This window comes from Rhinichthys klamathensis, unplaced genomic scaffold, assembly GCF_029890125.1.
Source record: "Rhinichthys klamathensis goyatoka isolate OS25496 unplaced genomic scaffold, OSU_Roscu_1.1 h1tg000169l_1, whole genome shotgun sequence".
NCBI classification, from domain to species: Eukaryota; Metazoa; Chordata; class Actinopteri; order Cypriniformes; family Leuciscidae; genus Rhinichthys; species Rhinichthys klamathensis.
Window position 1 is genome coordinate 549546 of NW_026606700.1, and position 18758 is coordinate 568303.

General features: G+C 37.6%; 2 protein-coding genes across 4 annotated transcripts in view; both read left to right on the forward strand.

The window, feature by feature from the left end:
• The window catches only part of eps15 (epidermal growth factor receptor pathway substrate 15), a 28997-nt gene extending 23748 nt beyond the window's left edge, over positions 1 to 5249 (forward strand). For 2 of the 3 annotated variants that reach the window (XR_008807833.1, XR_008807832.1), the window contains 2 exons: positions 3225 to 4771; positions 4833 to 5249. Coding sequence is in view for 1 of the 3 variants with exons in the window: in XM_056259575.1 (XP_056115550.1) it covers positions 3225 to 3365 (141 nt within the window). In the remaining 2 variants the exon portion in view is untranslated. Of the gene's footprint in view, positions 1 to 3224 lie in introns of all 3 variants that reach the window. The other variant, XM_056259575.1, reaches the window with a different exon arrangement.
• Positions 5250 to 6574: 1325 nt separating this feature from the next.
• The window catches only part of ttc39a (tetratricopeptide repeat domain 39A), a 35268-nt gene continuing 23084 nt past the window's right edge, over positions 6575 to 18758 (forward strand). Inside the window, exon 1 of the mRNA XM_056259577.1 lies at positions 6575 to 6677. Coding sequence (XP_056115552.1) covers positions 6637 to 6677 — 41 coding nt within the window. The 5' untranslated portion in view covers positions 6575 to 6636. The remainder of the gene's footprint in view (positions 6678 to 18758) is intronic.

Genomic DNA, 18758 nt, shown 5'->3' on the forward strand with positions numbered 1-18758 from the left:
TTTCCTGGAAAGAAATGCTCATAATCCAATATTTCGATGACTCTGCTTTACCATCTGTTTGTGAAAAGCCACAAAGCCTTGTCATTTTTATGTAATGTTTTTTGTAAATATAGATGGGCTTTATTTATCTACTCTAATAGTTCAACTGAATCCAGGCTTATGCTTCTATTAAAAATCCTAACTAATTTACAAAATGAATGTATTTAAATGTTGAAGTCTACGTATTTATGACATCACAATATTCCTAACATCATGCGTAAGTTCTCACTGGCTGTGGATGGAGAGGCGGGGCTGCTTGCTCTTGGCTGTTTTCAACTTACCCCTTGTGTTCTTTTGTCATGTTCTCCACCATTGGTTGAGGCTTGATTCCATCTTGCACGTTCATTGCCCTGCCATATCTTGGTTCACTGATTTGCCTTACCTTGCATTGCACAAACTAATCACTGTCTACCTGTCTTATCGGGCTGTTCCTTCTCATTCATTGGTTGAACACTTTCTGGTTCCATCTACATCCCACGATTCTCTGCACCATCTTTTTTTTTTTTTTTTTTAAGAAGAGATGCACTCTGTTTTGTTTATATACAGACAATTTGCTAAATAAAATAATCAGCTAGGATGCCGACAGTATTTGTTGGCTCCTTTCTGTATTTTTATTTTTTAAATTAAAAATTAAAGAGTTTGTCTTCTCAGATTTTCCCTCTGTGAGCTTTCCTTATCAGATGATGCATCAAATAAATTAAGCTTTATGATGGCATATTTTAAAACTCATTACAAACGAAGAGACATCGAGAGATTAGTTGCGTTTTCATGTTATGGTGTTCTGTGTGTTGATATGCTTACCAGCTAATAGTTGTGATTTCATCTCTCCATCCATGGTTGTCTACATCTGTGGGAAATATCTGCATGTTCTGCATGTTGGGCTATATGAGCAATCCAGGCTTTCACACATGAGTACATCTGACTTGTTTAAGAGAAAACTCACCCAAAATGTATGTCAAAAAAACTTGTAGTTTAGTATATAAACAGTTAAATAGTTTAGTATATAAAAAGTTTATTATTAATTAGTCATTATTTACTCACTTTTGTACCATCTCAAACCCATAAGGATTTTTTTTTAATTATTATTATTCTTATTATTCTGAAGAACACATTTTCGAATTTTGTGAGTTTGTTGAAACCTTGCTGACTATATTTGCATTTTGTAAGTGATGATCTGTTTTTTAAAAACCTTATTTAATCAGTGATAATAGCAGATACAAAAATAAAGAGTCCTTTTGTAACACATAACATTTTTATATGAAGTCTCATGTGTCAGCTGGCTTGTGAGCCGATGTTAGCTGAGAGGCTTTATGGATTGCATCATGGCACACTTTTCATATCTCCCATCCTCCTGTGTCAGTAGCTGTACCACATTACCACTGTTTTTTTTTTTCCTCCCCTAATGTTTCCATATTAAGTATTTTTTTCTCTGTAATCCTTCTGATATTTAAGACACCGTACATTTAGTGAGACAGTCTTTGGATTTGTGTATGTGCAGTTCTAGATGGTTGGTGTTGACATTGACCAAACAACACCTAAAGGAATAGTTCACCCAATAATAAACATGTTTGGAGGGAAAAAGAGAAAAGATTATTATAAATAATAATATTAAATTAAAATCAAATAGATTTTTTTCCCTAGCTGTCCTTAATGACCATATGCTGAGTAAATAATGACAGACTTTTCATTTTTTGGGTGAACTATTCCTTTAAGTAGATTAAAGGAAAGATATATCATTTGTATAGTTACATAAAACTGTTTTATGTCATCTTTAACAGACTTATGAATGTTGTAGCATTAACTCAAACTTACTAGTCTTTAAAGGCACAATATGTAAGATTTTTGGATTAAAATATCCAAAAACCACCAAAACAATGTAATATATTTTATTGACTTGTGTACTTACATTATCCCAAATGTTCCCAACAATGTTTAAATCCAGAGAAATGCACCTTTTTTTTTTAACCAGTGAAACATCCTGTGTCGTTGCGTCGCCCGTTAATGATGTCATATCCACGTTACCCTTGTCACCAAAGACGCTTTTATATATTATGTGTTTTAGTAGACAGGTGAACAACTGCTTGGATACCTTTATAGACATAAAACTAATCATTGCTATATAGCTCAACACAGTTAGTCTTATTGTTTGAATCTCGTTTTCTTGATTTACCGCATCCGTGAATAATATGTTTGTGCCCAAAAGGTAAATCAGACAACACTATTTTGTGAAGTGGTGAACAGCATAATCAGAAAGAGCTTTATTTGTAGTAACAGTAATACAGAATTTTCTCCACCATACAATATATTTTAAAATGAATTGCATGCCATTTAGCAACACAAGTCATTCAGCTTTTATTAACATGATATTCTAATACCAATCTAGCTTACTGCAGTGTGCTGATACCAGCCACCGAGCAAACGCACAGAGTAACGTTAACATAACTCTCAAAACACTCAAATCCAAGACATTAAGTAAAACAGCGCTGTGTTACCCCACCATTTTAATTATTCAAATAAAGTGGCCTGTATGGGTAGTAATTCAGCACTTGTGGCTGTTTCATTAAAATGAAATAAAATAATGTGAATTTAGGTGATCAAACGTAACTGTAACAAAGTTCAAGGAACAAGGAGGTGAACGTTAAACGTAACTTTAATCGTAAAATATGCATAAACAACAAATGAAAGGAGCAGCAGCGGCCGACTGCGGCATTTAAGCATCATAAAAACAGCTCTCGGTCCTGCCCTGCTTCATACCACAGTAACGTTAATAAAACTTTAATACATGAGCTCATCCATGAACGCGATTTCTGCCTGAGTCCCGTCAGATTGCTTTCCATCGGCTGTGGAGGTGCAGACGGCACCTCCCATGATTCCACACTCATTCACGGCGCCATCAAGCTATGCCTTTATTGTTTTGAATAAGTTACATCTAGTGGAGAAACTTACATACTGTGCCTTTAACTCTACTCTTTGAACATTTGAAGTTGGTACACTTAGAAAGCACATTGTTTACACTATCTGTAACACTTGCATGACCCCACTTCTTTAGATTGTTTGTTATAAACTTGAGAAAATTTTGAAATATTACTTTAAACGGGTGCAAATTGACAGGGTGTCTGATGGGGTTATGGTGTATGTGTGTGTGTGTGTGTGTGTGTGTGTGTGTGTGTGTGTGTGTGGAGCAGTACCCCACGGAGGAGGACATGATAGAGTGGGCGAAGCGGGAGAGTGAGAGAGAAGAGAGGGAGCGTGTGGCTCGTCTGACCCAGCAGGAGCAGGAGGATCTGGAGTTGGCGATAGCCCTCAGCAAATCCGAGCTCTCCTGACCCAAGCTGGATGCAATGCCACATTAACAAGGAGCAGAATTAGCAGAATCCTTCCACCTCCATCTCCAGCCACTTGTTAATCCTCTAGGATTCCAGCTCCTTCTGAATGTCCACTGAGTTCTCCCGGTGTCCGTTTGGCTGGATAATGTATGAAGGCCAAGTCAAGATGGAGGAAAAGGTAACAGACTCATTGCAGCCTATATGGCTTGAAAGCTCTGGTGTGACTCCCCTTTGAACCTCAAATCAAGAGACCTCCAGTAATCTACCGCTTTAGACCGTTTAAAATCCATGTGACTATGACTTAATCAATAGCACATGTACTAAAAACCTTTTTTTTTTTTTTTTACTGATGTCCAGTTCAATATAATTGAACAAGTGTTTCTGAACAAATCTATCCCCAACTATTTGAAGTTCTTTTTCGAATGACTATAAGGTTACCAATGCAGTGAATTTATTTAATTCTGTGTCGTGGAGTGTATCGAGATTCATTTGCATCCTTTTTTTGGGCAATATTACCACATTCATTTAAAGTTTACAAGCAGGGGAACTGGGCAGCTTCATTCGCTTCATTTAAAAGTTTCAGCAATAGTTCTCAGACACGAGAGGTTTTTATTGTGGGCATGTCTGTCCACTCTCAGGAACATATCCCACAAGCCATAAAACCTCATAACTGCGACCTGATATGTGGATTTCAGTTGTAAAAGAGGCTGAGGTGCTTGGTAACGTTATCAGCTTCCGTAAACCACTACTGGAACTGAATTTTTTTTCCCTGCTAAAAGAGAACACTGATGAAATCTAGAAAAGAACAACCGTGCAACCGACGTTTTATCTTTATAATCTTACAGTACAGCATTTATACTTTACTCTGACTCATTGTCTTTTTGAAGAATCAAAATCTTGACAAACTACTAAGAGTCATTATTTGACATTGCAAATTTATAAATAGCTGTTATAAATAATAAAATGTACATATTTGTGAATTGTTTGCCAGTAATCTTGTACCACAGTGCATTCATATCATAATACATATTCTATTTTATCAACAAAAAAACAATGTAGACTATAGGAAGTTTGCTTAATAAAAATGTCCCTTCTGTCTTATTCTTAATGACAAATGCTTAAGAAATATAATGATTTAAAAATATTGTGGCACAAAAAGTGAAGCAAATCTTATCAGAGTTCCATAAAGCTAATTTTACGAGCAAATGTATATAAAAATCGAGCCATGTTAAATCAGGCTGTAATATCTTTTCTAGTGCCTACCTGTTCAGCCTTACCTTGGAGTGAGAATCAAGACAATAATTTGATCTTGTTAATAGTTTCATAGAATTATTCTTCTCAAAAGCACCCTTAATACTCCAATGCAATGTTTCCAGTGTCAATTAGGATATAAGAACGATCAGCTTGTGCAGCTGCTGTCCTTTTATTCATCTTGCACAACATTCAGTCACTGCCACAGTTTAAAAGACACTTATAACACTCTCTAGGGATCAATAGTACCCAGTTGGTATTCATATGCACAAATTGTCTTTACAGACAGTGAATTTAAACCTAGTTTCAATGCAATTATTAATGTATTTGCAAGATGTCATAACCATTTCAGTTGTATGAATGTAGTTTCACCTGAAGGTGGACCCACTGAGACTTTTCAGCACACTTTGCCTTGAAAGATGAGAACCTGCTCTCAAGGTTCAGTCTCATGGGCTTCACAGTGACTACAATAGATGTGCTTTGTGAAGACGTCCACTCACACAGACTTTATATATGAAAGCATCTGAAATGGAAGAATGTGCTTCTTTTTGAATGTTTTTTTTTTTTTCAGATTTTTTCCCCCTTTGACATTTAACATGTTTGGTTCAGGAATCTAGCTTGGCTTTGGGCACAGAGAAATATGAGGTAAAAAATAAATATAGAAGGGAATAGAAAGCTTTGTGTCTTACCTGGCTTTCTTCTGGCCAACACTGCATTTACATGCAATTTATGAAGATTTGGAGCATTAGGCCTACTGTCTGTTTAGACAGAAATACAGCATTAAAAATACGTTCACACTCATTGACTCATTTCAAGCAGATGTTTGTCCTTCTGTTTATGGCTGACAATGGCTGCTTATCTTTTATCGTATTAATAAAAGCTATCTTATGCTCTGTCTGTTGTTGATCATGTATGTATGTATGTATGTACGTACGTACGTATGTATAAGCTTTGTGTGCCTCTAAAAGAAAACCACTTATATGTTGGCCACTGTCTGCCTTTTAAGAACAGACTAATTGTATTTTATTTTTTAAAGCCCCTTTATTGGAGGCAGTTGTTTAAATATGTTAAGTAACATGTAATTAAAACAAAATAAATATTAAACTATTAAAAGTAAATGATCATTCTTCTTTTTCTATTATCAGTGTGTTGTTATTGTCTGTTTACAAGAAAAGTCGCATATGCTGTATTTACATGTTGGCTGGTGGTTTTTATGGGAGGAACATTAACTTTCAAGAAAACATTTGATTAAGTCTATAGTGTGGGATAAGATATCAATATTTTTGCTCAGTTTTTTTGCAGAAGAGATAGACTAAATGTTAAAGGTTCATATTTTTTTGTCCGCTTTTAAGAGTATATTGCAGCTAGGTATAGAGGTGGGATATTTTAACTATCATTAAATATGAAATGCATATAAAATATGAAATCTGGAACAATAGTTACGTTTTCTCATGGGAGTGGGTTCACGATGGATTCAAAACAGACAGGCTAGCCGCTAGAAAACTAAAAATTTGTTTTCATGACTAAAAAATGTCTTTCGCAAGCAAAAGTAGTATTTGACTGGAGCACTTCCCGCTTTTTATTTAACAAAATTGACATTATTTTTAGTGACTTTAGAAGACTATAGTCTTCTATTCTGTTTAGTGTTTGCGGCGCTAATACATAATTGTGTTTTCACGAGAAGAAATGTATTCCCGCCAGAAATCAATTCGCAAACTACAAAATAGGCCTACTCTGTGAAAAATAAACCCGGAGGACTTTAAGACCACGGAAGAGTTGCAGCACAGCATTCCAGCGGCTTTCGCAAAGGATCTCTTTATTTGTGGAAATGGGTTTCTCCACACCTCCCTGTCTGCCTCACATGTCGAGAAAAAAAAAAAACTAGTATAGAAACACACGGCAGCTGTTACATCTCAAACAGAAGTTCAGAGATCACCTGTGATAGACTAGGACAGGTAGGGACTGTCTATCACACTCACTTCTGTCTTATTGGATTTGGAATATTCTCTTCCTCTTTGGAATGAGTTTCTGGAGAAGCAGAAAGAAGAATGACGACAGCAAGTAAGTTTGCATATTTTCATTTTTTTGCTAGGTGAGAGAAATGCCGTTCGACAGATACAGGAAGATAATCTGCATAAACCATCGAAAGAATCAATAGGCTACTTAACAGTTGAATCAGTGATGTTCATTCAAATATGAAAATATGTAGTCATCAACGTATCTGGCATTTCTAATGTACACTAATTCTAATGTTTACTAATAACCTGTATGTTAATGAAAGTAACTATGAAGTGGTACCCAGTAGTTGTATTTACGGGTGAAAATCATATTGTAAATCACATAAAATAAGTGTTATCTAACGTCTTTCTTTAAAATCTTTCAACTATCTATGTAACGTTAGTGATTGGATTTGCTTTTCTTCTGTTATTGTGAATTAGCATGGCGCATGAAACGTTCATTGATATGTAGTTTCTTCTGTATTACAGGCTTATTCCTTAAAACAGGGATATTTTTACGAGGCTGAATCCAGCTTCTTATTCGCAGCTTCTTATTGACGCTATCCGTTCCACCTTAAATGACGCGAACTTCCGCGTTTGCTGGCTTCTTATTGACGCTCAACTTAGGGACCGTGCGGTTTTCTCTTTTTCGCGTTTTTAAAGGGATTGTGTTACTTTTGGGTCTATATTCCGAATAAAATGATAATAAAAAATGTTTAAAAGCAAATAACACTGATATATCAGCGAAAATGGACTGTACAAATATTAAAGCACATAAATATAATTAGGCTACATTATTCTTTAATTATTGTATGTCATCAGCTCAATTTAGGGACCGTGTGGTTTTTCACTTATTCACACTTATTAGAGACCCTGTTTGTATTGTTTATATTTTTCCAGAAAATAATAATAAAGTATTTTGAAAGGTAAATAAATAATAATAACACATAAATGTCTGTTAAAATATAATTAGGCCTACATTATTCTTTAATTATTGCAAATAACATCATTTGAATGTATTCAATACATGTTTTTTTTTAAATTATTATTATTATTATTACAAATTAGAATTTCACAAGGTACTGAGATTATGCTCCAGCTTGGATCCAGCCTCTTATGAAGACTTCAGATGACCCAGCACATTTGAATAGATGAAACCTACCCTTGCAAGGACTCCAGAACATCAAACATGAATGATTATACAAAATGATCTATTTATAATTGCTTTAACACATTAATTTTGCTTAGATGCATATATGATATTTGTAAATACTATAATTTGTGGTATCTTATAACTGTACTTTCTGATATCATCTCATTAAATCCTATTGTGGTTTTGTAACATAGAAACCTGCATTTTCTGTAAAGCTGCCTTGAAATTATATGTATTGTGAAAAGGGTTATACAAATGACTAATTAAATTCAATTGCATTGACTTGAAAGTGCCATTGCATGGTTACTGTACATTAGAAAGATATGGACCCAATCTGACAAAATACAGAAGAGTTATCACATTGTTGGCCTATTTGGTTTTACTGATGTTTTACCCTGTATCTGCTTGAATATAATCATGCACAATTTCACGTTTTACTGTATAAAAAGCCATTGCATTGTTGGCTCAATTGGGGGCTCTATATCTTAGCTGTATTTGATGGAATTTTTTAATTTTGCACTTTAGACAGTGCACAATAAGCCGCCTAATGCATTTTCTGCCCATTCTGCGGCGCTGTTTCTCGGCCGCCTCAGAGGGTGCGTTAAATTTGACATTGTCCCATTAGACTAGAGCTCCTACTCTGACGAAATCCACATTTTGAGCAGTTTTTACTGTAGAATTTTTTTTTAATGAATTTTTTAATTTTGCACTTTAGACAGTGCACAAAAAGCTGCCTAATGCATTTTCTGCCCATTTCGTGGCGCTGTTTCTCGGCCGCCTCAGAGGGTGCGTTAAATTTGACAAAGTCCCATTAGACTAGAGCTCCTACTCTGACGAAATCCACATTTTGAGGAGTTTTTACTGTAGAATTTTTGTTTAATTAATTTTTAAATTTAGCACTTTAGACAGTGCACAATAAGCTACCTAATGCATTTTCTGCCCATTTCGTGGCGCTGTTTCTCGGCCGCCTCAGAGGGTGCGTTAAATTTGACAAAGTCCCATTAGACTAGAGCTCCTACTCTAACGAAATCCAAATTTTGAGCAGTTTTTACTGTAGAATTTTATTTTAATGAATTTTTGAATTTTGCTTTTTACAGTGCACAATAAGCTGCCTAATGCATTTTCTGCCCATTCTGCGGCGCTGTTTCTCGGCTGCCTCAGAGGGTGCGTTAAATTTGACATTGTCCCATTAGACTAGAGCTCGAACTCTGACGAAATCCACATTTTTAGCAGTTTTTACTGTAGAATTTTTTTTTAATGAATTTTTGAATTTTGTACTTTAGACAGTGCACAATAAGCCGCCTAATGCATTTCTGCCCATTTCGTGGCGCTGTTTCTCGGCCGCCTCAGAGGGTGCGTTAAATTTGACATTGTCCCATTAGACTAGAGCTCGAACTCTGACGAAATCCACATTTTTAGCAGTTTTTACTGTAGATTTTTTTTTTAATGAATTTTTGAATTTTGTACTTTAGACAGTGCACAATAAGCCGCCTAATGCATTTCTGCCCATTTCGTGGCGCTGTTTCTCGGCCGCCTCAGAGGGTGCGTTAAATTTGACATTGTCCCATTAGACTAGAGCTCCTACTCTGACGAAATCCACATTTTGAGCAGTTTTTACTGTAGAATTTTTTTTTAATGAATTTTTGAATTTTGCACTTTAGACAGTGCACAATAAGCTGCCTAATGCATTTTCTGCCCATTTCGTGGCGCTGTTTCTCAGCCGCCTCAGAGGGTGCGTTAAATTTGACAAAGTCCCATTAGACTAGAGCTCCTACTCTGACGAAATCCACATTTTGAGCAGTTTTTACTGTAGAATGTTTTTTTAATGAATTTTTGAATTTTGCACTTTAGACAGTGCACAATAAGCTGCCTAATGCATTTTCTGCCCATTTCGTGGCGCTGTTTCTCGGCCGCCTCAGAGGGTGCGTTAAATTTGACAAAGTCCCATTAGACTAGAGCTCCTACTCTAACGAAATCCAAATTTTGAGCAGTTTTTACTGTAGATTTTTTTTTTAATGAATTTTTTGAAGTTTGCTTTTTACAGTGCACAATAAGCCGCCTAATACATTTTCTGCCCATTTCGTGGCGCTGTTTCTCGGCCGCCTCAGAGGGTGCGTTAAATTTGACAAAGTCCCATTAGACTAGAGCTCCTACTCTGACGAAATCCACATTTTGAGGAGTTTTTACTGTAGAATTTTTGTTTAATTAATTTTTAAATTTTGCACTTTAGACAGTGCACAATAAGCTGCCTAATGCATTTTCTGCCCATTTCGTGGCGCTGTTTCTCGGCCGCCTCAGAGGGTGCGTTAAATTTGACAAAGTCCCATTAGACTAGAGCTCCTACTCTAATGAAATCCAAATTTTGAGCAGTTTTTACTGTAGAATTTTATTTTAATGAATTTTTGAATTTTGCTTTTTACAGTGCACAATAAGCTGCCTAATGCATTTTCTGCCCATTCTGCGGCGCTGTTTCTCGGCTGCCTCAGAGGGTGCGTTAAATTTGACATTGTCCCATTAGACTAAAGCTCCTACTCTGACGAAATCCACATTTTGAGCAGTTTTTACTGTAGTATTTTTTTTTAATGAATTTTTGAATTTTGCACTTAAGACAGTGCACAATAAGCCGCCTAATGCATTTCTGCCCATTTCGTGGCGCTGTTTCTCGGCCGCCTCAGAGGGTGCGTTAAATTTGACATTGTCCCATTAGACTAGAGCTCGAACTCTGACGAAATCCACATTTTTAGCAGTTTTTACTGTAGATTTTTTTTTTTATGAATTTTTGAATTTTGTACTTTAGACAGTGCACAATAAGCCGCCTAATGCATTTCTGCCCATTTCGTGGCGCTGTTTCTCGGCCGCCTCAGAGGGTGCGTTAAATTTGACATTGTCCCATTAGACTAGAGCTCCTACTCTGACGAAATCCACATTTTGAGCAGTTTTTACTGTAGAATTTTTTTTTAATGAATTTTTGAATTTTGCACTTTAGACAGTGCACAATAAGCTGCCTAATGCATTTTCTGCCCATTTCGTGGCGCTGTTTCTCGGCCGCCTCAGAGGGTGCGTTAAATTTGACAAAGTCCCATTAGACTAGAGCTCCTACTCTGACGAAATCCACATTTTGAGGAGTTTTTACTGTAGAATTTTTGTTTAATTAATTTTTAAATTTTGCACTTTAGACAGTGCACAATAAGCTGCCTAATGCATTTTCTGCCCATTTCGTGGCGCTGTTTCTCGGCCGCCTCAGAGGGTGCGTTAAATTTGACAAAGTCCCATTAGACTAGAGCTCCTACTCTAATGAAATCCAAATTTTGAGCAGTTTTTACTGTAGAATTTTATTTTAATGAATTTTTGAATTTTGCTTTTTACAGTGCACAATAACCTGCCTAATGCATTTCTGCCCATTTCGTGGCGCTGTTTCTCGGCCGCCTCAGAGGGTGCGTTAAATTTGACATTGTCCCATTAGACTAGAGCTCGAACTCTGACGAAATCCACATTTTTAGCAGTTTTTACTGTAGATTTTTTTTTTTATGAATTTTTGAATTTTGTACTTTAGACAGTGCACAATAAGCCGCCTAATGCATTTCTGCCCATTTCGTGGCGCTGTTTCTCGGCCGCCTCAGAGGGTGCGTTAAATTTGACATTGTCCCATTAGACTAGAGCTCCTACTCTGACGAAATCCACATTTTGAGCAGTTTTTACTGTAGAATTTTTTTTTAATGAATTTTTGAATTTTGCACTTTAGACAGTGCACAATAAGCTGCCTAATGCATTTTCTGCCCATTTCGTGGCGCTGTTTCTCGGCCGCCTCAGAGGGTGCGTTAAATTTGACAAAGTCCCATTAGACTAGAGCTCCTACTCTGACGAAATCCACAGTTTGAGCAGTTTTTACTGTAGAATGTTTTTTTAATGAATTTTTGAATTTTGCACTTTAGACAGTGCACAATAAGCTGCCTAATGCATTTTCTGCCCATTTCGTGGCGCTGTTTCTCGGCCGCCTCAGAGGGTGCGTTAAATTTGACAAAGTCCCATTAGACTAGAGCTCCTACTCTAACGAAATCCAAATTTTGAGCAGTTTTTACTGTAGATTTTTTTTTTAATGAATTTTTTGAAGTTTGCTTTTTACAGTGCACAATAAGCCGCCTAATGCATTTTCTGCCCATTTCGTGGCGCTGTTTCTCGGCCGCCTCAGAGGGTGCGTTAAATTTGACAAAGTCCCATTAGACTAGAGCTCCTACTCTAATGAAATCCAAATTTTGAGCAGTTTTTACTGTAGAATTTTATTTTAATGAATTTTTGAATTTTGCTTTTTACAGTGCACAATAAGCTGCCTAATGCATTTTCTGCCCATTCTGCGGCGCTGTTTCTCGGCTGCCTCAGAGGGTGCGTTAAATTTGACATTGTCCCATTAGACTAAAGCTCCTACTCTGACGAAATCCACATTTTGAGCAGTTTTTACTGTAGTATTTTTTTTTAATGAATTTTTGAATTTTGCACTTAAGACAGTGCACAATAAGCCGCCTAATGCATTTCTGCCCATTTCGTGGCGCTGTTTCTCGGCCGCCTCAGAGGGTGCGTTAAATTTGACATTGTCCCATTAGACTAGAGCTCGAACTCTGACGAAATCCACATTTTTAGCAGTTTTTACTGTAGATTTTTTTTTTAATGAATTTTTGAATTTTGTACTTTAGACAGTGCACAATAAGCCGCCTAATGCATTTCTGCCCATTTCGTGGCGCTGTTTCTCGGCCGCCTCAGAGGGTGCGTTAAATTTGACATTGTCCCATTAGACTAGAGCTCCTACTCTGACGAAATCCACATTTTGAGCAGTTTTTACTGTAGAATTTTTTTTAATGGATTTTTGAATTTTGCACTTTAGACAGTGCACAATAAGCTGCCTAATGCATTTTCTGCCCATTTCGTGGCGCTGTTTCTCGGCCGCCTCAGAGGGTGCGTTAAATTTGACAAAGTCCCATTAGACTAGAGCTCCTACTCTGACGAAATCCACAGTTTGAGCAGTTTTTACTGTAGAATGTTTTTTTAATGAATTTTTGAATTTTGCACTTTAGACAGTGCACAATAAGCTGCCTAATGCATTTTCTGCCCATTTCGTGGCGCTGTTTCTCGGCCGCCTCAGAGGGTGCGTTAAATTTGACAAAGTCCCATTAGACTAGAGCTCCTACTCTAACGAAATCCAAATTTTGAGCAGTTTTTACTGTAGATTTTTTTTTTTATGAATTTTTTGAAGTTTGCTTTTTACAGTGCACAATAAGCCGCCTAATGCATTTTCTGCCCATTTCGTGGCGCTGTTTCTCGGCCGCCTCAGAGGGTGCGTTAAATTTGACAAAGTCCCATTAGACTAGAGCTCCTACTCTGACGAAATCCACATTTTGAGCAGTTTTTACTGTAGAATGTTTTTTTAATGAATTTTTGAAGTTTGCTTTTTACAGTGCACAATAAGCTGCCTAATGCATTTTCTGCCCATTTCGTGGCGCTGTTTCTCGGCCGCCTCAGAGGGTGCGTTAAATTTGACATTGTCCCATTAGACTAAAGCTCCTACTCTGACGAAATCCACATTTTGAGCAGTTTTTACTGTAGAATTGGTTTTTTATGAAGTTTAGAATTTTGTACTTTAGACAGTGAACAATAAGCAGCCTAACACATTTTCTGCCCATTTCGCGGCGCTGTTTCTCGGCCGCCTCAGAGGTTGCGTTAAATTGGACATTATCCTATTATAGGACAGCTGTTCCTCTGATGAAATCCACAGTTTGAGCAGTTTTTACTGTAGAATTTTTTTTCTATGAATCTTTTAATTTTGCATTTTACAGTGCACAAAGAGCCGCCAAATACATTTTCTGCCCAGTTCGGGGCGCTGTTTCACGGCCGCCTCAGAGGGTGTGTTAAATTGGACATTGTCCCATTATAACAGAGCTACTCCTTTAACGAAATCCAAATTTTGACCAGTTTTTACTGTAGAATATTATTTTTATGAGTCTTTGAACTTGGCACTTTACACAATGCACAATGAGCCGCCTAATACATTTTTCTGCCCATTTCACGGCGCTGTTTCTCGGCCGCATCAGAGGGTGCGTTAAATTTGACATTATCCTATTATAGTAGAGCTACTCCTCTAACGAAATCCACATTTTAAACAGGTTTTACTGTAGATTTTTTTTACTGTGGAATTATTGTTTTATGAAGCTTTGGACTTGATTTTTCACAATGCACAGAGCGTATTGCGCCTTAGGCCCAATTGGTGGCGCTGTTTCTCGGCCGCCTCAGAGGGTGCGTTAAAGTGGACATTGTCCCGTTATAGGACAGCTGTTCTTAATGAAATCCAAATCTTGAGCAGTTTTACTGTGGAATTATTGTTTTATGAAGCTTTGGACTTGACTTTTCACAATGCACAGAGCGTATTGCGCCTTAGGCCCAATTGGTGGCGCTGTTTCTCGGCCGCCTCAGAGGGTGCGTTAAAGTGGACATTGTCCCGTTATAGGACAGCTGTTCTTAATGAAATCCAAATCTTGAGCAGTTTTACTGTGGAATTATTGTTTTGTGAAGCTTTGAACTTTACATAACCCAATGCACAAAGAGGCGTATTGCGCCTTAGGCCCATTTGGCTGCGCTGTTTCTCGGCCGCCTCAGAGGGTGCGTTAAAGTGGACATTGTCCCGTTATAGGACAGCTGTTCCTATTGAAATCCAAATCTGGAGCAGTTTTTACTGTGGAATCATTGTTTTGTGAAGCTTTGAACTCATAACACACTGCAGAAAGGCGTATTTGTGCATTGTGTAATGTGTCATGTTAATTGATTGATTGGTTAATGAGTGTGCTCCCAATTATTGTGGATTCCTCTCAGGTGTGTTTGTCATGTGTCCATGCCATGTGATGTTCTATTTAAGCTGCACCTGTAGCAATAATTGATTGTGTATTCTCACTGCAACCTGTGTAAAGCATGATTATTCTCTTTAACAGGTATCAAGTCAAGCTATGTTTAACATGTCAAGGTAAAAAATTCATACAAAAAAAAATTCTACAGTAAAAACTGCTCAAAATTTGGATTTCGTTAGAGTAGTAGCTCTACTCTATTGGGACTTTGTCAAATTTAACGCACCCTCTGAGGCGGCCGAGAAACAGCGCCACGAAATGGGCAGAAAATGCATTAGGCAGCTTATTGTGCACTGTCTTAAGTGCAAAATTCAAAAATTCATTAAAAAGAAATTCTACAGTAAAAACTACTCAAAATGTGGATTTCGTCAGAGTAGGAGCTCTAGTCTAATGGGACAATGTCAAATTTAACGCACCCTCTGAGGCAGCCGAGAAACAGCGCCGCAGATTGGGCAGAAAATGCATTAGGCGGCTTATTGTGCACTGTAAAAAGCAAACTTCAAAAATTCATTAAAATAAAATTCTACAGTAAAAACTGCTCAAAATGTGGATTTCGTTAGAGTAGGAGCTCTAGTCTAATGGGACAATGTCAAATTTAACGCACCCTCTGAGGCAGCCGAGAAACAGCGCCGCAGATTGGGCAGAAAATGCATTAGGCGGCTTATTGTGCACTGTAAAAAGCAAACTTCAAAAATTCATTAAAATAAAATTCTACAGTAAAAACTGCTCAAAATTTGGATTTCGTTAGAGTAGGAGCTCTAGTCTAATGGGACTTTGTCAAATTTAACGCACCCTCTGAGGCAGCCGAGAAACAGCGCCGCAGATTGGGCAGAAAATGCATTAGGCGGCTTATTGTGCACTGTAAAAAGCAAACTTCAAAAATTCATTAAAAAAACATTCTACAGTAAAAACTGCTCAAAATGTGGATTTCGTTAGAGTAGGAGCTCTAGTCTAATGGGACAATGTCAAATTTAACGCACCCTCTGAGGCAGCCGAGAAACAGCGCCGCAGATTGGGCAGAAAATGCATTAGGCGGCTTATTGTGCACTGTAAAAAGCAAACTTCAAAAATTCATTAAAATAAAATTCTACAGTAAAAACTGCTCAAAATTTGGATTTCGTTAGAGTAGGAGCTCTAGTCTAATGGGACTTTGTCAAATTTAACGCACCCTCTGAGGCGGCCGAGAAACAGCGCCACGAAATGGGCAGAAAATGCATTAGGCAGCTTATTGTGCACTGTCTAAAGTGCAAAATTCAAAAATTCATTAAAAAAAAATTCTACAGTAAAAACTGCTCAAAATGTGGATTTCGTCAGAGTAGGAGCTCTAGTCTAATGGGACAATGTCAAATTTAACGCACCCTCTGAGGCGGCCGAGAAACAGCGCCGCAGAATGGGCAGAAAATGCATTAGGCGGCTTATTGTGCACTGTAAAAAGCAAACTTCAAAAATTCATTAAAAAAAAAATCTACAGTAAAAACTGCTCAAAATTTGGATTTCGTTAGAGTAGTAGCTCTACTCTATTGGGACTTTGTCAAATTTAACGCACCCTCTGAGGCGGCCGAGAAACAGCGCCACGAAATGGGCAGAAAATGCATTAGGCAGCTTATTGTGCACTGTCTTAAGTGCAAAATTCAAAAATTCATTAAAAAGAAATTCTACAGTAAAAACTACTCAAAATGTGGATTTCGTCAGAGTAGGAGCTCTAGTCTAATGGGACAATGTCAAATTTAACGCACCCTCTGAGGCGGCCGAGAAACAGCGCCACGAAATGGGCAGAAATGCATTAGGCGGCTTATTGTGCACTGTCTAAAGTACAAAATTCAAAAATTCATTAAAAAAACATTCTACAGTAAAAACTGCTCAAAATGTGGATTTCGTCAGAGTAGGAGCTCTAGTCTAATGGGACTTTGTCAAATTTAACGCACCCTCTGAGGCGGCCGAGAAACAGCGCCGCAGAATGGGCAGAAAATGCATTAGGCGGCTTATTGTGCACTGTAAAAAGCAAACTTCAAAAATTCATTAAAAAAAAAATCTACAGTAAAAACTGCTCAAAATTTGGATTTCGTTAGAGTAGTAGCTCTACTCTATTGGGACTTTGTCAAATTTAACGCACCCTCTGAGGCGGCCGAGAAACAGCGCCACGAAATGGGCAGAAAATGCATTAGGCAGCTTATTGTGCACTGTCTTAAGTGCAAAATTCAAAAATTCATTAAAAAGAAATTCTACAGTAAAAACTACTCAAAATGTGGATTTCGTCAGAGTAGGAGCTCTAGTCTAATGGGACAATGTCAAATTTAACGCACCCTCTGAGGCAGCCGAGAAACAGCGCCGCAGATTGGGCAGAAAATGCATTAGGCAGCTTATTGTGCACGGTAAAAAGCAAACTTCAAAAATTCATTAAAATAAAATTCTACAGTAAAAACTGCTCAAAATGTGGATTTCGTTAGAGTAGGAGCTCTAGTCTAATGGGACAATGTCAAATTTAACGCACCCTCTGAGGCAGCCGAGAAACAGCGCCGCAGATTGGGCAGAAAATGCATTAGGCGGCTTATTGTGCACTGTCTAAAGTGCAAAATTCAAAAATTCATTAAAAAAAAATTCTACAGTAAAAACTGCTCAAAATGTGGATTTCGTCAGAGTAGGAGCTCTAGTCTAATGGGACAATGTCAAATTTAACGCACCCTCTGAGGCGGCCGAGAAACAGCGCCACGAAATGGGCAGAAATGCATTAGGCGGCTTATTGTGCACTGTCTAAAGTACAAAATTCAAAAATTCATAAAAAAAAAAATCTACAGTAAAAACTGCTAAAAATGTGGATTTCGTCAGAGTTCGAGCTCTAGTCTAATGGGACAATGTCAAATTTAACGCACCCTCTGAGGCGGCCGAGAAACAGCGCCACGAAATGGGCAGAAATGCATTAGGCGGCTTATTGTGCACTGTCTTAAGTGCAAAATTCAAAAATTCATTAAAAAAAAATACTACAGTAAAAACTGCTCAAAATGTGGATTTCGTCAGAGTAGGAGCTTTAGTCTAATGGGACAATGTCAAATTTAACGCACCCTCTGAGGCAGCCGAGAAACAGCGCCGCAGAATGGGCAGAAAATGCATTAGGCAGCTTATTGTGCACTGTAAAAAGCAAAATTCAAAAATTCATTAAAATAAAATTCTACAGTAAAAACTGCTCAAAATTTGGATTTCATTAGAGTAGGAGCTCTAGTCTAATGGGACTTTGTCAAATTTAACGCACCCTCTGAGGCGGCCGAGAAACAGCGCCACGAAATGGGCAGAAAATGTATTAGGCAGCTTATTGTGCACTGTCTAAAGTGCAAAATTTAAAAATTAATTAAACAAAAATTCTACAGTAAAAACTCCTCAAAATGTGGATTTCGTCAGAGTAGGAGCTCTAGTCTAATGGGACTTTGTCAAATTTAACGCACCCTCTGAGGCGGCCGAGAAACAGCGCCACGAAATGGGCAGAAAATGTATTAGGCGGCTTATTGTGCACTGTAAAAAGCAAACTTCAAAAAATTCATTAAAAAAAAAATCTACAGTAAAAACTGCTCAAAATTTGGATTTCGTTAGAGTAGGAGCTCTAGTCTAATGGGACTTTGTCAAATTTAACGCACCCTCTGAGGCGGCCGAGAAACAGCGCCACGAAATGGGCAGAAAATGCATTAGGCAGCTTATTGTGCACTGTCTAAAGTGCAAAATTCAAAAATTCATTAAAAAAACATTCTACAGTAAAAACTGCTCAAAATGTGGATTTCGTCAGAGTAGGAGCTCTAGTCTAATGGGACTTTGTCAAATTTAACGCACCCTCTGAGGCGGCTGAGAAACAGCGCCACGAAATGGGCAGAAAATGCATTAGGCAGCTTATTGTGCACTGTCTAAAGTGCAAAATTCAAAAATTCATTAAAAAAAAATTCTACAGTAAAAACTGCTCAAAATGTGGATTTCGTCAGAGTAGGAGCTCTAGTCTAATGGGACAATGTCAAATTTAACGCACCCTCTGAGGCGGCCGAGAAACAGCGCCACGAAATGGGCAGAAATGCATTAGGCGGCTTATTGTGCACTGTCTAAAGTACAAAATTCAAAAATTCATTAAAAA